Below are 24,172 nucleotides of genomic sequence, written 5' to 3'. Positions count from 1 at the left end.
CTATCTGATTTTATAACACGCAGCTTGGTTAGCCATGTGACTATCTAGAATGTAGCCGTAAAGCTGAGTTTGGTAGAAACAAAATTTCTATATTTGTTCTTTAAATTTAGATATTGATCAGTATAAGTTGGTTGGCTCTTTTATTTCATCTAGACGTATTTCATGATATCAATAATTACCACCCGTAAATTTGATTTACAATTGAATAGTAGGAGAACGGTATGCTTCCTTTCTTTGACACTAAGTGTCTCGCAACAGTGGTACGTTATCAGTATCAGTATACCGCAAAACAACTCATACTGATCAGTATCTCAACACATGGAATCACCAAATGTCCTGCAAATAAAATGTAGTGTCCTCATTACTGTATAGTAGTCAATGTAATCAGTAAAGAGAATGACCGAAAGAAAGAGTTATCTCATATAAACAACGCCTTACTTGCAAACGGGTACTCGAGACAAACCATTAAAAAGGTTGAAGAGAAAACCAGGAACAGAAATGATAAGAACGCTCACTGGGAGAATGCAGAAAATGAACCACTAGCTACAGTGTGTATGCCGTATATACCAGAAATAACTAACTCACTTCGTCGGGTAATAAAAGGTCATAAAATAAAGTCAGGGTTTTAATCTAACAACACGCTACGTAGTATATGTATATGTAATATGATTAGAGAATCTATGTAATATTGTCTACCAAATTCCGTGTAAGGATTGTGATGCTGTTTACGTCGGTGAAAGAAACGAATGCTCAAACGTGTGTAAAAGCACAAGAGAGGCGTACGCAACGCAGATACAGACAAAAATGAGATTGCGGACCATAGCTGGAAGAATGATCATACTATTGACTGGGACAATAAAAATGCCATAGACCGAGAGTCCGGTTGGACAGCAAGAATGGTGAGATAAGCCATAAACAGTATAGCCGAAAATACTTATATCAATAGTATTTCCTATCAACTTGCAGAAATATGGTTCCCGCACTTCGGAAAGCGAACCTTTAGAAAAAGTGTAAAACGTTTCGAGAGGAACGTGTCATAAATCGAACTTTTTTAGAACAAAGGGAAGGATTTTAATCAATCTATTGCTGCCATCTAGGTCCGTAAAAAGTTAATTACTTTAGCTGTTAACTGATTAATCGATTTCGATTTTCTAATTATCTCCTCAACTAATAAATAGCCAAAGATGATTACGATTATTTGCCGTCGAATACAGCTGTAGCTGTCGAAACGTAGCCTAGAATAAACTCGCTTGTTTATGACATGATATTTGTATTATTCAGTACCTGTCACTTATCCGTCTTTCTGTTAGCGCTTGTGCAGTCCGTTATTGTCAGAAATTTAGTGCAAAAAACCAAACTAAATGTTGCGCAGGAAGAGATATATACCTTCAAAAACTAAAAATACAGCTTCTATATTTTGTCTGGAACCTGTCACTTTAAGATTATTTTTTTCATCGTGGGAAAATTTGAACTTGCCTCAAAATTTATACGCGTCAATAGGAAAAATTAGTACGTAGATATAGGTCAAACATATACGTATATATATGTATATTACATATACCGATAGTATCATATAAGGTTCTTTTTCTGGGATGTTTAAGCCAAGGCGACAGTAAGCAATTTTGAATACACACACAGTCTGTAAAAAATTTTACACGGATGATTATTGTGAGAACATTTATGTTTACATTGGCTGTGTTGATACTGAATCTTTGTGGACTGAAGATGGTATGGAAGCATAAATTTCTGCCAATTTGAAAACACAAAAACTTCGAAGAAGTTACGTTTAAGATATCTTAAAAATAAAGATGGCGCTTTATAAGCTTGAGGTAATTAACAAACCCTCTGCTCTGCGGTACTCTCGGCAATACCTTATCGGTGTATAATCCGTCTGTAAGAAAATTCGTCGGTAAAAAATTCGTCACTTTTCACTGAGGATGTTTTTGCCATGGCAGTTTCTCAGAATAAATTTAGAAAACGTTTTTTATATCCCTATTTTGTTGTAGTTGGCTTAATTGATGCTTTTAATGAACATAAAATACCATAAAATACATCAGTCTATAATAATTTTAACTGCTGTGTCCTCATTTATTTGCAAATCAATTTCGCTCGACTGCAGTTCTGTTTCCTTTTCTCGACTTTTTGGTTCTTGACTTTCCATACTTTGACTGTCAGTCTTTTCTGACTCATCGATCATAATGACTTAATTATCGTCCTTATCCTTATTATCATAATTCTCAACGTTTGTACTTTAAGGACTTTAGAGTTGTAAAAATGCACGTAACAAGAAATTTTTGTCGCGGAATGTGCCCGACTGTTTTCCAGTCGTTAAAATAAGGATACCTTGTCTTTATGGCGCACGCGTCTGTTGATAATGATGTTATATTTGTTTCCAATCCTACTTTGACTTCTTCTTTAATTTTCGCGTTTGACCATGATGTTTCTTTATAAACATAATATCCACGTAAAGCGATAATAGCTTTGAAGTAAATCAAATTTAAATTAAACCAATTGAGTTCCTTGCAGACGTTGTGAAATGTCGTATGTTTGTTTTGAAAATTGGAATGTCTTCATTGACAAATTCAAATGTTTTTGAAAAATGATTCATTGACAAATTCGAATGTTTTAAAAAAAATTTATTGCAAATTTGTAAGGCAGTCATGGCTTCAAAAACAAATTTACGATGCTACCTTAAAAATAAAGATTCCAATAATAAAACTTTAACTAGCCAAAAAGATCTACGTCTTTTTTCAATCTGCTTGAAACATCAAAGATGTAATTGAGATCCAGTGCGTTGAAAGGGAAGTAAAGAAACATGCTACAAAGTCAACTGTAAAATAAAGTTACGTTCCATCGAAAAAAAGGAAGTGCTTGGCAGATAGCTTTAATCCATGGTTGGCAGATATGCTTTAAATCAGCCATCGATCGTTTTGCAAAAATGTGTACAAAATATTCGCTCAAGAGAACAACAGTCAATGGATGGAAAAAAACTTACAAGCAGAAAAAGAAAATTAATCAACCCATTGACAGTTCCAATCAAAGGGGTCGATGATAAAAGACAAATAACTGCAAATTTTACGGTTACTGCATCAGGTTCGTTTTTGCCTATCCAACTTATCTATAGTGGTAAAACCAAACGTAGTTAACCTAAGTTCGTTTTTCCTAAATGCTTCCATGTTACCTTTACGCCAAATCATTGGCCCAATTATGAGAAATGCGTTAGCTTATTCAAGACGATAATTTTAACCTTATCTCAATTCCAAAAAAGAAGAGCTTGGATACCCAAGTGAGCAGTATTTATCAATTGTGATGGATATTTTTAAAGGGTAGGGTTAATCTATTAAGATTTGACAAAGGAGGAATCACAGAGGCTGTTAAATCAAAAAGTGAAAACCCATTCTCTCAGAAACGAGTAAAAATGATTGACATGTATATTGTATATTGATACAGTATGTAGCAGTAATAATCAGAAACTAGTCTGTGATAAATCCACGGTTTTGCCTGTCCTTTATTTACCGCATTTCATGTGTCTCGCTCCTGCGGCTACCATTTTGCGTGACACACAGACAGACGACGGGTATTATAATATAGACTAGTCGTTAACCCGTGAAAAAATTCACGGAGTCGCCCGTCCTTTATATATCGCATTTCGTGTTTCTGTAACAGGATGCGGTTTTCGCGGACAGACAGACGGAATACGGCTATTATTAAAGAGATGATTGACATGTACATTGTATATTGATACAGTGTATAGCAGTAAACTATAAATACTTTCAAACGCATTCTACTTATTTTCCAATGCAGTAGTCTCTCTAAATAGCAGACAACTATGGTGCAAAAATTTCTGTCTCTCGTGAAAAAGATTTGTCCGTTAATTAGAGGTGTCCGTTACTGTAATTATTATCAAGAATGGAAGCCGTAAGGTGTCTTTAAACTAAAGTTAGAAATTACTGTCAAAAAAAACCCAAGTAATTCCTCGGTTAAAAATATTCGTCGGTAAAAAATTTCGTCGTTGAAAAATTTTGTCGATTAAATATGTTCGTCACCAAGGCAAAAATTCGTCACTTTTTACCGACGGATTTTTCACCTATAAGGTACTCTTTGAAAGACAAAAAGTATGACCTTAAGTACCACATTTATTTCTTTCCCCTTATTTTCTTTCCTAATAATGTGTGCGTATCATGCAAAGATTGACGCAAACAACTTTTCTGTCAATTTAAAGGCAACTTTTGAGCAATGTCAAGTCATAATTCAAGTTGCTTATAAAATATATATCGCCATATTTAGAACTGATGAATTGATATGACACGGCAAGAGATCTTTCTGTTCAAGGACTGTACGCAGAAAAAAGCTATTGTACGTTAGGTCACGTTCTGAAACCATCTTGATGGAATGCTATTTATAATATCAGCAAGTTTGTTATGGTAAATTAACAGAAATAATAGGAGCTTTAGTTGTTTTTTTTCTACACATAATCGTATATAAATTCATACATTTGCAAAATATTTAGCAATCGCGTTTTAATTGTTGCTAAGCTTTATTTTCGTTAGGTAATTATTCTATTATCATTACAAGTTTAATAAGGATCCTATTGCACTGTTTCGTAAAGTTCTAACATTCGAATCATGTGCACATGTAAAGTTCTAACATTCGAATCATGTGCACGTGTAAAGTTCTAACATTCAAATCATGTGCACTTGCAAAGTTCTAACATTCGAATCATGTGCACATGTAAAGTTCTAACATTCGAATCATGTGCACGTGTAAAGTTCTAACATTCGAATCATGTGCACTTGCAAAGTTCTAACATTCGAATCATGTGCACTTGCAAAGTTCTAACATTCGAATCATGTGCACATGTAAGGTTCTAACATTCGAATCATGTGCACGTGTAAAGTTCTAACATTCGAATCATGTGCACGTGTAGGTATTCCTATGATGTACGAAAATGTTGTTCAGTTGCTTCGTTAAAAAAATGCCACTCATAAAAAATTACTATAAAGATTATAAATTATCGGGGGTGTTTTTGAAAACTTTTATAAATATGGTGATATCTAATATAGCGTTTAGCTAAAATTCGATTTTTGCTAAATTTAGCGTGGATTTAATTTCGCGAAAAGTCAAATATATGTTAAAAATAAATTCTAAGCACAGAAATTTCTCCGCTCAAAGGAGATTCAGGGATTTTTTAAGCATTCGCAGAAACTGAAAAGCTCTTACGAAACAGTTTAGCAGCCCCAACGCAGCGTTTTTTTTTTGTCTACGTCCACATTACAGCTTCTTATAAAAAGTGAGTAGCTGTTAGATGATCTGCTCCCGATCTTTTGTTTACTAGCAGGATGAAGGGTACTTACACAGGATCTATAAAAAGATTAATAATGAATATGTCTTTACTCAAGCAAATGCCGCCAAAAAGTAATGTGTGGATGCATTAAAATTTTAATTCTCGTTTGTAATGTTTATAATTAATTTCAGTGAACAGCAACATGTGATTACAAAAAAGACAATCATTGCATGCAAGATTAAAAATACAAAATACAGTTGATTCTTGAAAACTTTAATAATCATAATTCTTATTATTTGTAGCTCAAATTCTCAGCTTGAACCCTTGGTCTTTTAGGAACTTCATTACAGAAAAAAAGTTTGCCAAAAACACAAATAGCTCAGTTGAACAACTCTGTCGGACCCTTTGATTTTGCTCTCAGAGACCTCGAGTTTTCTCATTTTTTTTCAGCTAGAATATAAATTATCAAAGGTGTGAATGCTTTTTAGTATCTTTTGAAAAAAGTTAAGGGAAAGGAGAAATTAGCGCAGTGTAGTTTTTCAAAGACTTACCACAACACTAGAAATAAGGGTCCAAAGACAGAGTTTTCTAGGGTCAACTGTATATATAATAAACACCAAATATTATATTAACAAATTATTACATTATTTGTCAAGTATATGCGTGATATATAATACAAAAATACATTTCATACATAAAAATATAGAGATAATGTATAAATATAAATAGCAAAAAAATCATCATTGTTCTTTTCAATTTTTTCGAGAAAGTAATATTTGCTATTGTCAAGATCTCCTTCAAGATTAATTATTTTACTCATAACTGGGTGGCAGTCAAATTCTTTAATATTTCCAGTTTTTTTTATATTTCAAAGTTTGTAAACACACATGCAAGACTAAGTGAATAAAGTAAGATCTAAAAAAATATTATTACCAAAAATTAACATTAATAAAACTATTTTTGACGTTTCTTTTTCTTATTTTGTATCCAGCATTACCTCAATTGTAATGAATGACTTCTACCTGACAATTGTATACTGTTTTATAATCCTCCATTCGTACAGTATGATGAGTGTCATTCAAGTAATCACCTTGTCGAACCCATTCATCGCCAGAAGGAACCCATCCAATATTTAAGACAGCACTTATCTACAAGAAAAAATCATTGTAAATTTGAAAGTTTAAAGTTTCTTTTGTCGAAATTTGACTTTTAACAATAATTACAAGAAAAAAGGAAAACCTACAATAAAGGATATGTATTTTAGGCAATTGTGCAATACATATACTACTTTACAGGCTAGACAGGCGGATGAGAAAAAACGCAAATCAACAAGATAAACGTAACAGCTATAGCGGGGATTTTTTCATAAACTGTTTACACGCTAGTGACCAAACACATTATAGAAAAATGCATTCAGCATGGGTGACTATACAGAAACCTATTTTTTATAGATGGCTGAGATTTTTTATTATTCATAACCTTTATCATCCCATTTTCTTATTTTAGCATTATCTCCCCTACACAAGCTAGGTTTGCTTTCATCCATTATTACATATAAAATATAGTGCATGCAATTGGTCATTCAATTCAATCACATGTCAATCATCAAAACAGCATCAACAGAATTTCTAACTTTTTTGTTTGTAAACACATGCAAACACAAGTTTTGTCCTGCAATATCAACCTGACCTAAGATAGAAAGCATGATATGCTATATAAAAAATTGAAACAAGAAACAGTTTTACACAGATTTGGGAATGCTTATATATTACAGCCTTTTTAAGGCCTGTTCAAGAAGTTGTTAGAATTCTTCTGTTGGTATTTCTTGTTGCCTGGCACCAAGGAAATAACTTCAACTTTTTAACTTAACTTTTTTTTATTTATACAAAACTCGAACATTTGCAACTTCTCACTGGTTAGGAACTCCTCGACAACTGTGTTACCTAGTAATGGTTTAGTATTAGGACATCATGCTTAAAAGTTCATCGTTAGGTAGCAAATTTCTGGATTTCATAGGTGATTTCACCATGTTTATATGTTTTCTTAGCGTAAAATCGGAATTTTCCAAAATACCTTTGGTGCATTTCTTCAGAGTCTGTTGACCACCATACATCAAGTAAGTAATTATTTATTTAATGAACAGGATTAACAAGACTACTTTATTAGTGAGGAAAAAAATATAATCACAATTTAAATAGAAAATACCAAGCATAGACGATAAAAAAATAAAAAAATAAAATATAAGAGAAGCTTTTTTTATTTACATCATCAGTCTCTATGTACAACTAAATTCTTACAAAAAATCAAACTTCTTTTAAACTTTGAATCATCCGTAAATATTTGACTTGGGAGTACTTAAAAGCACGATAAAATACTTAAAATTAAGAAATCCCATTGCAAAAAAGTGACAAAATTGGTCATCTACTTGATCATTTAATTCTAATTTGCATAGAGTAATAAAGAAAGCCTCGAAAATTTGTCTTTTGTGGAAGTTAGAGGGTGCAAACTGGAATTAAATGATCAGGTAGATCGCCAATCATTGTCATCTTCGTTCGAGCAAAATGATTTATAGTTTGCTTTACAGGACCAAAGATTATACGTCAAAAGTCCTTGGATCACCTAATTAGACTAGAAATAGTTTATTTAGGCTATGTACATGTTGAAAATATGTGTACAGGAAATTTATATAACCCTTTTCCAGAAGCAACTGTGGCCATAAAACAAAGAAGCTGTAACACAGTGCATGCATTCTTAATCAAGACAAACTAAACGTTATATCTTCTGACAGCGCAAATAATAAAGAAAAATACATTTGGGTTATCAATAGGAGGTTCTGTAGAATGTTTTTAGCTAATAAAATCGTTATGACTATGCAAAAGAACAACGATACGGCAAAAAGCATGTTGATAACCTAATTAGGAGAGATAAATTGCCTCCAAATAGGCTACATTGTAGACTAAGTAGATAATCATAGCCTAATTATTTCAGTTATCCCTGACTGTTTAATACAACTCTGACCAGCGACAATTTAGAGATGTATCGTGAATGCATTTGCATTTTCAGGATCTAAAAACTATGGATATTTTTAGCCATTGTTGATTTTAAGAAAAAACAAAAATCAAGCAATGACTAAACCAAAGAAATAAAATAAAGGTATAGCAACGGCTAAGTAGAAAATAATATTAATAAATAAAACTGGCTAATTACATACTGATCCATCCATTCCGAAGTCTGGCTTTTTAGCATTTACAATTTCAAAGGAGAGATCTGTGCCCTTTTTATAACCTTGAATACTTTTAACACATGTTCCTAAATTAATTGCAGGAGCATCCATTCTGTTCGTGTCTTGAAACTTCACAGTCAACGTAGAATTGTTTGGAATCGACTCTGGTGCCCCTCCAGAGAATACTATCTTTCCTTTTACAGTCAACATACTGGCCAAATAATGACAGAGGTTTTATGTGGAGCAGCCAGCTTTCGCAATATGAATTATGTCCAGCAGAAAGATTTGTGTACAAAAAAATGATTTATAAACAAATATTTTGCGGACCTGCTATTATTAAGTTTTCAATGCAAATAATGCAGTGAAATAACAAATTTATACAAATGAATATGCAATTAAACTATAAAAGAACATTATTTTTCTATTATCTTGAAATATGATAATAGAAAAACTGCAGCACATGTATTAATAACTAGTCCTGTGTTTAGAGAGTATAATGCAGGGTATAAAAATGCAGGTAAAGAAGTATTTATGAGGCGCTATTTTTGACTTTTTTGTCGTTTATGATTATCCGCTGCCAATGAGACTCATCCGCGTCCCTCCTAACACTAGGTGTTCTGGACAGCTAGCAGAGTAGGAGCAGTCGCTTCTCAGAAAGCCACTTGCGACAATTTACAGTGCAATTTATATCATAAACACAGCTAATCCTACATAACTTCTATTTCTTTCGAAGAGCGTGTTGCACACATTTCCAACTTTCCACCAACCTCGAGCCCAGAGCTTTTCTCTTTTTTGTTAATACCAGGACCATTATTAAAAAAAGGGCCCTGAGTAGACGTTTTTGGTGGTGCCATATTAAGGTTTGTTACCAATGTCAAACCCGCTAGCGCTTACTTGTTGGCGCTGGCCCCAATGTTAAAAAGGCAAAGCCCCTGGGGACGAGGTTGGTTCTCCGAAGCTCTCCCTATATATGGTTTGATTTGCGGAAATTGTAAACAAAGACTAAAGTTCAACTTTTACGCTGTTTTTGGAAAGATAACAAGAAAATCTTTTCCTTACATAAAAAGTTTTTAAGTACATGTTCTAAAATTTATATGTCGCTAGAATTACGTACTCTTGTTTTAAATGTCTTTTATCACTGCCGTCCTCTTCATTTTAATCTAAATATTTTTTTTAATTTTAAACCAATATTAAGACGAAATTTAGATACCCAAGAATCACTAAAGTATTTTGGAGGATTCAAAGAGCTCGCGGGGTCAAAAAAAGCCGAAATTAATTTTGGTTTGTTGAATATAATGCCATAAAAATAGAAACAAATGGCGCTCCATATTGAGACATAATTTCCGAGAATTTACATTGATTGACAAAAACAGACGAAAATTAAAAAGGGAGGGAGAAAATAGAGAAAAGGAACTAACTGTCGACTGATTTTGCGATTGTTTCTAAAATTATTTAGGTATATACTCATGGAGAAAGGTTTTACTGAAGGTTATGATGTTGAAGTTGTATCAAATGACAACCCAGATATGTATTGCATGGTTTGTTTGAAGTTGATGCGAAAACCTGTGCAGTTTTTTTGTACTCATGGGTCATGCCAATCATGTTACGAAAATATTATCAGATCATCTACATTGTATGATATTTTTTTAAATATGATTTTTTTTATATGAAAAAGTTGTGTAATGTGTAAAAAACTAGATAGGTAACTAACTATCAACACTTTTGAATGTTTACAAAGGCCCCATAGAAAATTTTTTGGGGGTGATGGATGGGGGATATGGGGATAGGAGTGGCTACCATCACGGTTGGCCCAAAGGGCTGAAAATCTATAGATAATTTGAAATAGATACAATATAGGTATATTAATTCTCATTTCATGGTTTGGGTAATTAGCTAAAGATTGACTTTTTTTCTGTTTTTAAAGAAACAATTTTATATACACCATTTTTTTTTTTTTTCTGAGATCTATATATATACGTATAATAAATTGAATTGAGACTTTGACAATCTTTATTTATTGTTTCCTACATAAAAGTCCATCAGAAAGGTATAAGTTGATTAAGGAAATGTCATCAAATTCTTTTATTGTGAAATTTGGAACTTTAATTCCTACAAAATATGAGGACTTTCCAATTTTGCAAAATTTAATTCTTCCCTGAATTAATTCTCTTAATGGAATTTTTCTCAAGCAAAATGACTAACTAAATGGATAACAGTTTACTTATACCAGTCCTTTTAATAAATTTCACACTATTAAAGTCATATGTAGCACTTCCCATGCATTTCATTGCTCACATACTTTAAATTGAAGAAAATAAAAATGAATGGAAATATTTTTGACTTTTGTATTTGATGTTGCAATCAATATTTTATTATTACAAATAAAATATTGCATAAAGGCTTCTTTGGAGATCAATCAGTTTCAATTTTTAAAAGAATTATGTAGGCACATAATAATTCATAGGTGGAATACTTCGATCATGTTCCTTGTAGCAAATACAAGAAAATATATGTTAAAAAAATTAGTGAATATCTAGAGGACTGTCAACAAGGGGAGGGTCCTAAAGACCTGTTCAGTAGTTTAATTTATATATGTCTTTAGTAAAATAAAATTTTATCTGGACTATTATTATATCTTTCTCTTTTTTCAGGGAGAAGCCAGTTTTGTGTCCAACATGTCGGTCAGAGATTGCATGTTCCAAGGTATAAATTTTGAACTACATTTTTCGCATCTTTTTAACAACTTTGTTTTCTTTAAAAATATAAAAAGGGTATTTATGTATAGTGTAGTGGGCATTACAGAAATCTCATGTGAGCTTATTTATGTCCAGCTATCATACAAGAGTCAGGGATAACTGCAAATTAGGATAGTAGCTTATACATATAGTTGGGAGATTTTTTATAAGAGATTCACTTTTTTTTTATAATTATCTCGACAATCACGTCTAAATTTTGGTGGTTCGATAGTGGTTTTGTTGGAGCAAAACTTTGTATCATTTGCTTTGGGGACTAAAAATTATACATCAATAGTCTTTGGATTGACTTAGGTGAATCCCTGGAGATTTGAACTTTTACTAACATGAACTCTCTAAGGATGCTTACTAAATAAAAAAATCACTTCAGGATGTAAACCTTTCCTTATGTTATAATATAAAAGGATAAAACTTATTTTACAAAAAATCACTAAATTATGTCAGTAGGATTTTATTTTTTATTAACTAATCTAATTACTTGCAATATCCAACCTCAAGAAGACTATATTTTGCTACAATAAAATAGCAAAACTATCATATAATCACTCTAACTAAACACAGGAATGATTCAACAAATCTATACTTTCTAAAAAGTTGTTTAGAATATTTGTTATTTTGCGCTACCTACCACAGGTATTTTGTAGTGCATCTGGGTATCTAAATTTAACCTAACTCAAAAATATTTTTGTGGTAAGGAAATTATGCAATACTGAAACCCTTCAACAAATTTCAGATTCATTCCATCTTTAATTCTCTCATTAGATCAGATTTTCTACACTGGTATTTTGCGGGATTTTTTTGTTCGATTTCAAAGTTAAAAAAAATATTGAAACATAATGAAAAAAATATTGAAGGGTGAGAGGAAAGATTTATATTATGTAAAACTACATTAAAAACATAAAAAAATATTAGTTACATATCAAGACCAAATTATATGGCCGTACTGGCCATATAATTTGGTCTTTATATACTCTGGAAATTAAAGAAAATATTGCAAAAAATTATTAAATTTATAATAAATAGAAACTAAGTTAATAAATAGTATGCAAAATAACATCAGTATAAATTCTTAAGCTTGAAAGTTATTATGAAAGTTATTAAAGTTCAACGCGAAAGAAAAGATAGGATTTAATTACATAAAATTTTAGCGTTTTCTGTGATGATTTAATTTAACCGCAAGGGGTTAAACTGTTTTTAATGATGTATAGTCTAAGCACAAAATTATGTTAGTTTATTTTTCACTGGGAGGTTTAAATGTTTATGTATTGCTGTAAAAAACAACTGAACTATGATCTGGAAAAAACAATTTCTTTTTTTCGTTGTTATATTTTCTGCTTTTTTTCACACATGTGACCGCACAAGTTTGACAGACACCACATGTGCAATTTTAACATTGCAAATAATTGCACACCAAGTTTGAAGACAAACATTTGTTAAGAACACTGCACACATTTTTATAGATACCCCAGGCTTGCAACACTTGGCGTAGCCTGCTTTTCTGCATGAATATTCTGTTTTTATAAACATGCTGTAAATTTTGTTTAAAAAAAATATCTCTAACTACTACTCTCTGCAATGATTTCTCTACAGTTAATTTTGAGTTTAAAATAAAGCAACACGTTACTGTTTGCAGCTAGAAAGGATCAATTGATCTTTAATTTCATGCATATATGATCATATGAGCATATAGATATATGATCTACGTATAATTGATTTTCAATCTATGTTTGCTCAGATTTTGATTTTCTGTACTTTTTTTCTATTGGACTTTGCATCTATACCAAACAATAAGTGCAAACTATAAAAAAGTGTAAAAAATTGAAAAAGGTACTTTGTAAGAAAGTAGTTGTGGCAGATGTCTGGAAATATGACCTTGTATTTTGTTTGTTGATCCAAATACCAATTTAGTGTTAAAAATGCATTAGCTCGTAAAAACTCCGCGTAAGTCAGTTAAAATATGTTGCATTTGCTAATTCGGCCAGAAATACGTCATGCATTTTTAACACTAAATTGGTATGCGGACCAACAAACAAAATACATGTATTAATTTATTAGAAAAAAAATTCTAATTTCAGGTATTTCCTAATGAGATGGTCCATCGTATGATACTTGGTGTGAACGTAAAATGTGTCAACACAAGGAGTGGATGTGAATGGATTGGTACTCTGGGGAATTTACAGGTACAGTAGTTTTATTTAAACATTACATGTCAATGGAAAAATCCATAGAATTTTATTCGCCACTATTTGCAGTTACCATCTTTGGCTTACAGACGGCAAGTTCCCATCATATAGTAGACTAGTTGTTAGCCCATTGAAAAATGAATAAAAGTACGTTCAGAATCTTGCTTTTAATAAAGGAGATGATATATGCTAGAAAGAGTAGTAGAACGGTGTGTAGAATGAATCTGTAGATGATTCCAATTTGCATAAACTTTGTTTACTTCATAGGAGCATTGCAATGCATCGTGCATGTTCACTATTGTTCAATGTCCTTGCAAGAATTGCGATTTTAAGGTGGTGCGGGCAAATTTACTGAATCATCAAGAGACATGCAAGTTTCGATTGGTAGTGTGTAGTTATTGTAACGTGAACTATTTTTTAAAGGATGAAGAGGTATGGTTTACAGTTTTTTAAATTTTTTATAGCACAAACATTAAATATTATGTGTTTGAATATTTTGAACGAACAAGGGTATATTTGGACCAGTTGACCAATTGTTACAATTGTGACTCTGGGTTCAAATACTGAATATCTGAGCGCAATAGCTCTTTTCATTAAAAAGTTATGTACAATTTTCTAAAAATGTTTAAATACAGACCAGTGATTTACAAACCAAAAATGTAAATTTTTATAACTCAGCGAACGTGTATGTGATTTTAATGAAATTGGTACGCATACAAATATCAAGTATATTTTTTAAAATTCAAAAAGAATACAGCCATAGTGTTCACTGTCTTTTAATTTTTTAGTTGTGTCCAGACAAACTTTTCAGAATTTACAGACAAATTTTTTTTTATTAGGTGTCATACACCACTAAAAAGTGGAGCTGTTCTGCCCAATCTTAGGACGCTGCCCAATCTTTGGACATAAAATTGCCCAGTCTTAAGACTGGCCGGCCAGTCTTAAGACTGGGCAGGGCGTCACAAGATTGGGCAAAAGACCATGTTAGGCCCATCTTTGGCGCTGTTTAAATTTTAAGGAAGGGATGCACCACACGAGCTGTGTTTTTTGCGACTCCCAACAAACATTCTCAGGCCCAATAAAACATCTTATTTTGGGTACTGTTGAATTGACCCCGCCTGTTTTTGGACACAGTAGAGTGAAAATCGTAGCTAGGTAGCTGGTAGAGCATGTGTTATACATTTAGCATTTATATACAGCTTGTAATAGTGGCTAAATTTTAAAAATAAAATGTTTATATTTATGAAGTATCAGAAAAGTCGTATTCAACCATATTATTAGTTAGCTAGACGTTAATTTCATTGGATGAGATGTTTAGCCAGCTAGCGAGCTGTAGCCAGCTAGCTAATATCATAGTCTATAGAAGAAAAACTTTATAGACTATGCTAAAATGGTTGAGTAGTTTCAATTTTATATACATAAAATACATGGTATATATAAATTTTTGGCTTTTGATTTTCCAAGAAAAGTTTCAATTTAAAGTTCCTATTAAGAGGTAAATTCTAAAAATTTTATTGTTCTGTTTGTCTTCCACAATTGTTCTAAGATTGGGCATGTACGTCCATAGATTGGGCAGTCCAGTCTTAAGACTGGCCACCCATTTGTCACTGTCGGAAGATTGGCCTGGCCAGTCTTAAGACGGGGCGCGTTCCAAGATTGGGCAGAACAGAGCTATTTGTCTGTCACAATAAATGTAAACAGAAATATGGTTACCATGTCATGAACAAGCAAGTTTATTTTAGACTACGTTTCGACAGACATGGCTATCATCGACGTTTATCGATCGAGATCAAACTAATTAATTAATTTTTGAAGTTAACTATTGATAGGAAATACTATTGATATGATTATTTTTGTCACACTATATTTCTTTTACCTTTCTTTCTTTCCAACCAAGCCGAACTCTCAGTCTATGATCGTTTTATTATCCCAGTTTATATTAATATCTGTTTTCCAGCTATAGTCTGCAATCTCATTTTTGTTTATCTTTGTTGTATACAGCTGCCCTGGAACATACGTTGCTTGAATATTCGCTTCGATTCACCGACATAAACAGAATCGCAATCTTTTAATTTGATATTTTAATTATTAAGAAGACGTCATCCACAAATCTTTTCCAAACCCTGGGAGCATGATCTGAAATTGATGAAAACTGTAGTGTCATGAGCCTGCATATTTCAGCCACCCATATCCACACTATCAGTTTGCGTTAGGATCTCGTCTATACCATGTTGTTGTAAGCACTACTTCTATCAAGAACATTAGTATGTATTTGTTCTCATACTTATCACTATTTAGCAGTACTTCCATGATGATGTATGATGTTTCCTTTATCGGTATTTTTGAGTACATTGAAATAACAAAAAAACATACCACTTGTCGTCTTGAATCCGTATGTTTGAGATAAATTTCGAAAACATTTGAGTTATTACAGTAATCACTCTGTGTGTAATTGAAAGCTTCTTACAGATTATACAAAGGAGATTCTGTACATGACACAATTACGCATGTTGAAATTCCCTGTTTGTGTATTGTAAGAAGACCATAGAATCGAGGCGGTGGAGTGTCTGAAGGTCGAACTTTGTAATACAATCTATCATCGATGCGATTGTCGTTTTATTCAAACGTATCATGATGTTCTTAGGGCTCCGCATGAAAGTTTCTGTCTCGTTTGAGGCCTGCGTATGGACCGTTGTTAATGTGGTCATAACATTTATCTAGATAATTTTTCTTGTCTAAAGTGGCCGTCGTTTTAGATAGTGTGATGCAGTCCTGTTTTATTGTTTATTCTTGTGTTGTGCAGAGTCATTTTATATACTGTTTCTCACTCGCAACTGTGGATAAAATCAGCTAATGATTAAAGTTGCATTATGCATTTCATGAATATTGGCCTACATTCTCTTATTTTTTCATCCATTCATTCAATACTCTTACACACTCTTACTCCAGGTTTGTCGTTCGTTTTCCCCATTGATAGGCTTGAACGTATATAAAATTACCTTTATTAACCCAACTTTGTCCCCTTCTTTGAAATTCAATATTTACCATATGAATGCCTTTTCACTGAATGAAGTTCTGACTATAAGGTTCACCAAGGTTCCTTTTCTTCCTCGCCATGACAGATGAATTGACCAGGATATCAAGCCCTAGAGAAGACAACTGGTACCAAATCATCGGTAAAAGATTTGGTCCATTAGTGATGAGTTTTTAAATTACTGTGGCAGCATTTTCTTTTGCTTTAACTTCATTTTTATTTTTAATAGTATGTTTTTTAGTCAATTTCATCTTCTGAATCATCGCGGTGAGGTACAAATTGAAACTTGTTCTGTTATTGATGTGTGATTGATGATGCAAGATAGTTTTTGTCTTCGAATTTCTTCTTCATCATTGCAAATGTGGGCTAGCTTTCCACTTGATGACTTACATTGACCTTTACCTAAAAATGTATTCAAAATTGTTTTTTCAACTTTGTTTACATTTTTAAAAGATTACGATTATTTTTTAAATTTCAGGAGATAAATGTTATTTATATCTGTATGCATACAAATTTCAACAAAATCACAATGAAAATCGACTGTTCTGTTTTACGTAAAATTTTCAGGATGTGATCCACCAATGTAACAAATGGCCACAATTTCAAGAACTTTTGAGGGCCTTTATGTTCTATAAAATTCTTCTTAAAACAGTTACTACATCTTCAGCTCAAAAGTGAAAGGTAGCAGAAATAAACTACACGTTGTTTGGAGAACAATGTCTGAATTGTTTATTGGTATTTGTGACTTCTATATAAATTATTTAAAACACATACAAGATACATACTCCATGATTAACGAGAAACAAATTCTCAACTAATGACTGATCTGACTCCCCTCCCCTGTTATTAGCAGTACTCTTGTATTAAACAACCGAGAAAATGATACTACCAACATCAATAATTTTGGAAATTAATTTTTTTTATGGTCGATCTTTCCATGCCAGAAGGCTAGATTTTTCAAAACTTTTTCATTGGGAATAGACGAAAGCTTTTCACGTGTCCTCTGCGTTGAGTTTTTTGCAATTGTTGCGTTTTTTTATAGTTTTTCTAATGTCTGTTGATGTGTTATTTTTTCTCAGAATCACTTTAATGACTGCACAGAAAAGCCTGTTAGTTGTCCTAACAAATGTGGAGAAAACATTGGAAAACACGAGGTACATTTTATTAATTCATCAATGACATCCTGCTTTAAAATAGCTTTATGAAGCTTTCTGGTTTATCATGTGGTCCAGACCCAAGTCTTTTTTAAGTGATCAGTGTGTTATATATCAATTTCAAACAGGCTAACATTATTCAGTTTGTTTGGCATGTACTAGGTGGCATCTAATCTTTTACCTTTAGTTACGACTTCACTTGGAAAATTGCAAACACAAGGAGATGTTGTGTCCTTACAAAATTTGTGGTTGTGAACATAAGGTTTGTAAAATAAGCATGTCATATCATGGTCATGTACCATATTTTATACATAAATGTTTAACCTAGAAATGCACAGTTTCCAGTGATTTTCACCCCTATAATAAATGTTTATGAGGACAATACCGGAGAATATTGACGCGACAGAGGTCAATATTCGAAAGTATTGCCCGAAATAAACAGTTATTATATGGATTATTATCCGGGTACTGCATTTTACGACAAAAAAATATAAAATTATAAGCAGGATATATAAACCATGTCTTTATAGAAACTATTCCGATATGAAACGTACATTGGAACAAAAAATATTCTTTTTTAAAATCAAATATCGTGTAAACATAACATTTATTGTAGCTACAACATTGAATTCTTTAAAAGTTAAAAGTAAGTTTCACTTCTGTTTCGCGTTTTATTTAGTTTTTAAGTGTTTATTTACATTTAATGCTGCCATATTAAAACTTTAAACACGGTTGCCATGGTAGCAGGCAATACCGTGGAATATTGCCCGCTATGACGTAAGTTCTAACGAATCACATTGCGCGATTTTCAAAAATATCGTTGGCACCCTCTTACCCGGGTAATAACAATGCATATTGTAGTTATTGTATTTAATGTTCTTCTCTGCACAATGATATATGTTAAGTCATCTGCTCAAAGTAATTTACTAATCTCTTTTCTTTGTAAAATCATAAAGCCTGTCCTGGCATTCAAGAGCCATTTAAATATTAAAACATTAGGAGAGAAAGGAACACTACTCATAGAACCAGCTTAGAGGCTTAACAATTGTCTTTGGGTGACCCAACTTTTACACCTAGGTCTTGTGGGAGGGGTGGCCTACTTAGCTTAAAGGGTTAACAATCCTGCTGTACCTGGACAAGAAGCATTGAAAGGGTAACCGGAGTTGATGAAGTGGCTTTATGCCCCTGGGTGCTGCCAATTTAATTTCAGGTTGGCTCTGACCTACCGCTGGACTTATGCGACAGGTACTCTTGTAAGATTTGGTATGTGAGTCCTGTATTACATGAATGCTACTTCTAGACTTTCATGCTCTTGTTTTTATGATGTCTTTGTAATTATTCATTTTATGGACACAAAAGACTTGACTTTGTTACCCTCAATAACACGAAAATACAAACGTACCTTAGAGGAAGAAGTTTTTGCGACAATCCAATTTTGCGAATTTAACCCAAGAATTTATTATCGCAAAATTAGAAAATTCTAATTGCGCGAATTGCTTTAAATAATTTTTCCGCGAGGGTTTATTTTTGCGATCTGTGAGAAATTAAATTTGTGAGTGAAATAATTTTAAGAATTTCTAAATATAATAAAGTGTGAATAACAGTAAAGGGAAGGGAGGACTTTTGCGAATGAAATTTAACACAAGAAAATTGTTTTTTTGAAGCAATTTAATTTTTTTCGCTTTTGACAGAAAATCAAAATTTCGCGAATTCCAAGATAATTCCCGAAATTAAATTTAACTCTTGTTGTTCAACATTGTTTGACCTACCATTGTCAACACCACTAACAATATTAAAGTATTGCGTGTAAAAACGTAAAATCCCCTTAAACGTAATACGCCGAGAAGTTGGGATAAACAAGGAGCTGGAAAATTCTTTTATTTGCGGTTTAAGGGTTTGAAGCATTTTCTTATAACTTTATTAAAAAACGTTGATTTTGACCATAAAAGGGATGGTAACAGATTTTTTTGTAGTTTAAATGGATGGTGGATGGACGTCAGTAATTGTATTTGTTTAGTCGCCACTTGTTGCATGTTTATGTTTGTGTCAGTGGCTACGCGTTATTTTATAATTATTAAAACGTAATTTTAGGTGAGTGGCAAAGATATGGAATCACACCTAGCAGATTCTGTGCATTACCATCTCAGCTTGGCAACTACTTCTATGCTGCAAAACAAAAACCATATGCAGACTGAACTTAAAGAATTTAAACACACCATGCAGAAAAGGTTTCAAGTATTAGAACATAAAATTGATGAAATAAGCACGGAATTAACAGCTTCGCAACCACCCTCTAAAGATCTCAATGAAGCTATGGTAAATACTTTGTTGGGAAAATGTTTTGCTTACCTTGATTGCGATGCTCCATTGACAGAATTAATTGAGGAATTTAATTCGGACATGAAAACGTCTCGAAATGAATTCCAAGAGATTGCTGAAAGAGATGTTTCCTTTATTCACTTTCGAGAGATGAAAAAAAAATCAAAGGAAAGTTTTGAGTGTTTTTTAAAAGAAATAAAATCGTATCAAGAAAGTTTTGAAGATTTCTGGTCTTCTGACAAGCTTGCAGATGTTAGTATTTTGCAGGAAAAAGATCTGCACGCACTTAAAAGTTATGCTAAATCGTATTTTGACGACCTAAATGAAAAATGTGGAAATGAGCTCAAAAAGTTTAAAGATACTTTCAAAAAGAAAGACTGGGGAATTGAATACGAAAAAGTATTTAAGGAAATAACTGGAAAGATTTTGACTGCAGATATACATAATGACGTCACTTTATGGAGAGTCGACAAGAAAACATTGAGTACGGTTGGTCATGCTGAACGCTTCGTTAAGAAAAACAGTCAGAATGAGGAGGATTGTTTGCTGGTGACCAAACAAGAATCTTCATTGGAAATCAAATATAGGTTTTGGTCTTCATCTCCGTACGCAAAAGCTACCTTTCAACTTTTAAACCAGAAGGAACCGATGGTCTATATGCCAAAATGCGTTAAGTACATGGAGAAGGAAAGAAAGAAGATGAACGGGGGTATACTTCATAATGTTATCGCTGAGTTTCCATCCCTGGGATGTTTACCTTCGCAAGTCTATTGTGGTGGTTCTTTTTATTTGCGTACCGAAAAAACATTTAAGTAATACAGTAGGCGTTAAAAATTACCATGTATATTTCGAACTACATATCACACTTGTCATGGATGATACCGCCTATAGATTTAATCCTAAGTTTCTTTTATTTTTGTACTTAATTCTGTATTTTTATAAACAAGGACACTAATTCTGGTAACTCGATAAAAATGTCTCGTTTTCAAAAGCTAGTTAAATTCAATTAGTCTGATATGTCAAAAATATTTTTTGTTGCAGGGATATTTAAATGACAGGAAGCGGTGAAATCGCTATCAATCTTAATGTATGATAATGTCAGAAAGAGTTTGTGCTAGAAAAAAGAAAATGATAAAAAAATACTTCATAATTTTTGTAGGGGACTCAAGCTAATCCATTTTACAAAATTTCTGTTAAGAATGATTTTTAACATTTAATAATAACGGTCTATTTTATGTATTAGAATATGGAAAGGGTGCCTTTAGCTGAATAAACTAATTTGCCTGCGGAAAATATTCAGAAAGATCCATAGGTCTATGCTAGAATTAATTTTTGCGAATTTTTTTAAACACACACGAAAAACCTTCGGTAATTGCTAAACACTTATTCCCTATTAGATAACATCACCATCGTCTTCAAATACCATGTTCACTAACATCACCATCATCTTCAAATGCCATGTTCACTAAAATCACTATCATCTTCAAATGCCATGTTCACTAACATCACCATCATCTTCAAATGCCATGTTCACTAAAATCACTATCATCTTCAAATGCCATGTTCACTAACATCACTATCATCTGCAACAACATGATTTCCAACATCTCTATCATCCCTAACATGATCACCATGATCACCGTCATCACCATCACTAACATCACCATCATCAGTGACGTCTCTATTATCAGTGACATCTCCATCATCAGTGACATCTCCATCATCAGTGACGTCTCTATCATCAGTGACATCTCCATCATCACTGACATCACCATCATCAATGACATCACCACCATCAGTGACGTCACCATCATCAGTGACATCACCATCATCAGTGACATCACCATCATCAGCGACATCACCATCATGAATTTTTTTCTGTCAAGTATACCAAAAGTATGATTTTTTTTCTTTTTAAACACAATTTACGCTATTTTTTTTCTTCTGGTTTACCTAAACTGCATATAATTCACATGTGAATTTCGACTTTAAAAGTCCTTATTTAATGTCTGCCACATAAAAATGGTATAGATTGAGGAACAAAATTGTAGCAAATTCTTTTTTTGCGAAATTGGCGTAATATCAGGACTTGCTAAAATTCTTGCAAAAATTAATTACCTTGAGTTATTTATAGTCATAACTTGTAAATGCATTAAAAAATATTAAGTCTCCGTGACATACCAACGTTTATTGCAGGGATAGTTTTAACATAAGTTCAGTTTTTTCCTGAAAAGTCCGTATGTTGTTATATACCACCCAAATAGTCGCGTAACCGTCTGGCTTTCAGAAAATCTGATTTGATATTTTTAGGTAAGGATAAGGTCGACATCAATACTATAAGAACTTAGAATGAACCGTATCATATATTTCGGATTATTCTTCTACGCAGGTGCATTAAAGCCTCTTTTTAGGCATTTTTGAAAGAAAATTCTAGAAAAGTGTCAATATATTAACAAAAGTCTTGTGTACATCTTGCAGATATTTAGTCTCCTCTGTTTTATTCAGGGGTTTAGTATTAAAAAATCTTAAAGTTGAACTCCATCATGGTGTCTATATTTGTTGCATAAATATTGTAAATTTATTGGTGTAAGTGTAATTATTTAAATTGAGAATACAATTGTAACACTCATACGTTTTTGTTTTACTATTGTAAAATGTTGAAATACGTGATTTTAGTAGCATGAGTTTTGACAAAATATGCCAATAATGTGCCAGGAGGCAGTAGTAGCTTACTGAAGGGTCTACACCCAGACACAAGTAGAAAATCATCATACCTTGTGTCTCCACAAAGTCAATTTCAACAAACTCTGTAGAAGAATTAAGTCTCTGGTTATGATGATGTAAAACAATGTGGACATGGTGAAAATATGACAATCATAACTGTGTAAATGAATTTAAAAGAACAATAGTGAATTGAGATAGATTCGATTCTCTATTTTTTAATACAGTTTTGAGAGACATCCTAGGTTGCTTGAATATAGCTGACTATACCATACATATATCTTTCGTGACATACGGATAACTGAATCTTAAAAAATGCGAGTTGGGCACCAGTAGAACTTTTTAGTTTCATCTTTTCTGCTGCGGGAATAAATACAAGTATAAAGAAAGAACGATACAGCTACCACAATCCTGGACATAATATTATTGGAAAAGGCCGATTTTCGGCTATTTCTCGAACTGGCCGAAGGGAATCGTCTTTTCAAAACTCTGCAGCCAGCGGGCTGCAAAAGCTTCGCTTTGGGAGATGTGTAGGCCAGGTAGATAGCGTCGAAAATGCACTACTGGCAGTTTCTGCCATGTCCGCATTTCGAAACAATCTACACGACGGCCCGCTAAGGTGCTAAGATTCGGGGTAACGGGGTGTGTTCGTAATGCCTTTGTCTTTTGTAGAAACAGTGTGTTAACTGCTTGTGGGTCGAACTATGAAATTCGACTTTTCCAATAAATTAAGTCCGGGATTGTAGCACCACTGACCCCAGTCCCACCGAAATGGAACCTTTCCAAGGAATGATGAATTTGATAACTTATTGCACCACAGAAGTCCACTACGATTGTAACTGATTCTTGTCAACATGGCATCAGTACTCTACTCCTGCAACTTACACAAAAAAGCACCAGACTTTTGAATTATAGCAGATTTAAGTTGATCTTGTCAGATACAAGGTCTTACATAAAATAGCTATCTCATTGTTAGAAAATTTGGCGTGTACTAATTTCGGCACACCCTACTTTCCCTACGCGCACGTTTGCACATACCGCACTATACCAACTCTTGATATTAAAATATGAACGATTTTCACTAGATAAGAATTAGAAGAAGAAAATCGCGATTTCGCGCGTACTATTTTTGGCGCACATACTATTTTCGCGTAATAATGGTAGAAATTTTGGTGCAATTTTAGAATTTTGCGCGAAAAAGCATTAAAAATTATACGCGCCAAACTTTATACCAATAAAGTGTATCAAACGACCCGACCATGGTGGATTTTTATCACTGGTAAAATGTCAAAAAGTTTTATGGTGAAAATGGTCTGACGTTTTCAAAAGTTTAGCAATTGTATATCGATGTGAAAAAGTTTTCCTTGTATGTATTTGGCTCAGACACCAACCATTAGTATCGTTAGTTAATAAGCCTAAGCCAACTTTTTCTTCAGATATAATCACATTTTGTCAACGAGATAGTGATCAAACCAAGTGAGCACAAAAAACAAAACAAAAC

The 24,172-nt window shown here is 32.9% G+C and overlaps 2 protein-coding genes across 2 annotated transcripts; one reads left to right on the top strand and one right to left on the bottom strand.

Annotated features, from left to right (window-relative positions):
* Nucleotides 1-5,489: 5,489 nt before the first annotated feature.
* Nucleotides 5,490-8,791, bottom strand: LOC130633073 (uncharacterized). Its single transcript, XM_057444526.1, has 2 exons — nt 8,496-8,791; nt 5,490-6,432 (listed from the first exon to the last, which is right to left on the bottom strand). The coding sequence occupies exons 1-2, from the start codon at nt 8,715-8,717 to the stop codon at nt 6,283-6,285; spliced, it is 372 nt and encodes a 123-aa protein (XP_057300509.1). The 5' UTR covers nt 8,718-8,791; the 3' UTR covers nt 5,490-6,282.
* A 1,077-nt stretch (nt 8,792-9,868) lies between these two features.
* Nucleotides 9,869-22,581, top strand: LOC130633057 (TNF receptor-associated factor 3-like). Its single transcript, XM_057444524.1, has 7 exons — nt 9,869-10,140; nt 11,159-11,210; nt 13,336-13,440; nt 13,711-13,875; nt 17,557-17,631; nt 17,819-17,893; nt 19,723-22,581. Exons 1-7 carry the CDS (start codon nt 9,974-9,976, stop codon nt 20,764-20,766), a joined length of 1,683 nt encoding a protein of 560 aa, XP_057300507.1. The 5' UTR covers nt 9,869-9,973; the 3' UTR covers nt 20,767-22,581.
* Nucleotides 22,582-24,172: the final 1,591 nt, after the last annotated feature.

This window comes from Hydractinia symbiolongicarpus, chromosome 1 (assembly GCF_029227915.1).
Source record: "Hydractinia symbiolongicarpus strain clone_291-10 chromosome 1, HSymV2.1, whole genome shotgun sequence".
Lineage (NCBI taxonomy): Eukaryota > Metazoa > Cnidaria > Hydrozoa > Anthoathecata > Hydractiniidae > Hydractinia > Hydractinia symbiolongicarpus.
The sequence above is the reverse complement of the archived record's forward strand: the minus strand, read 5'-3'. Positions and strand labels throughout refer to the sequence as shown.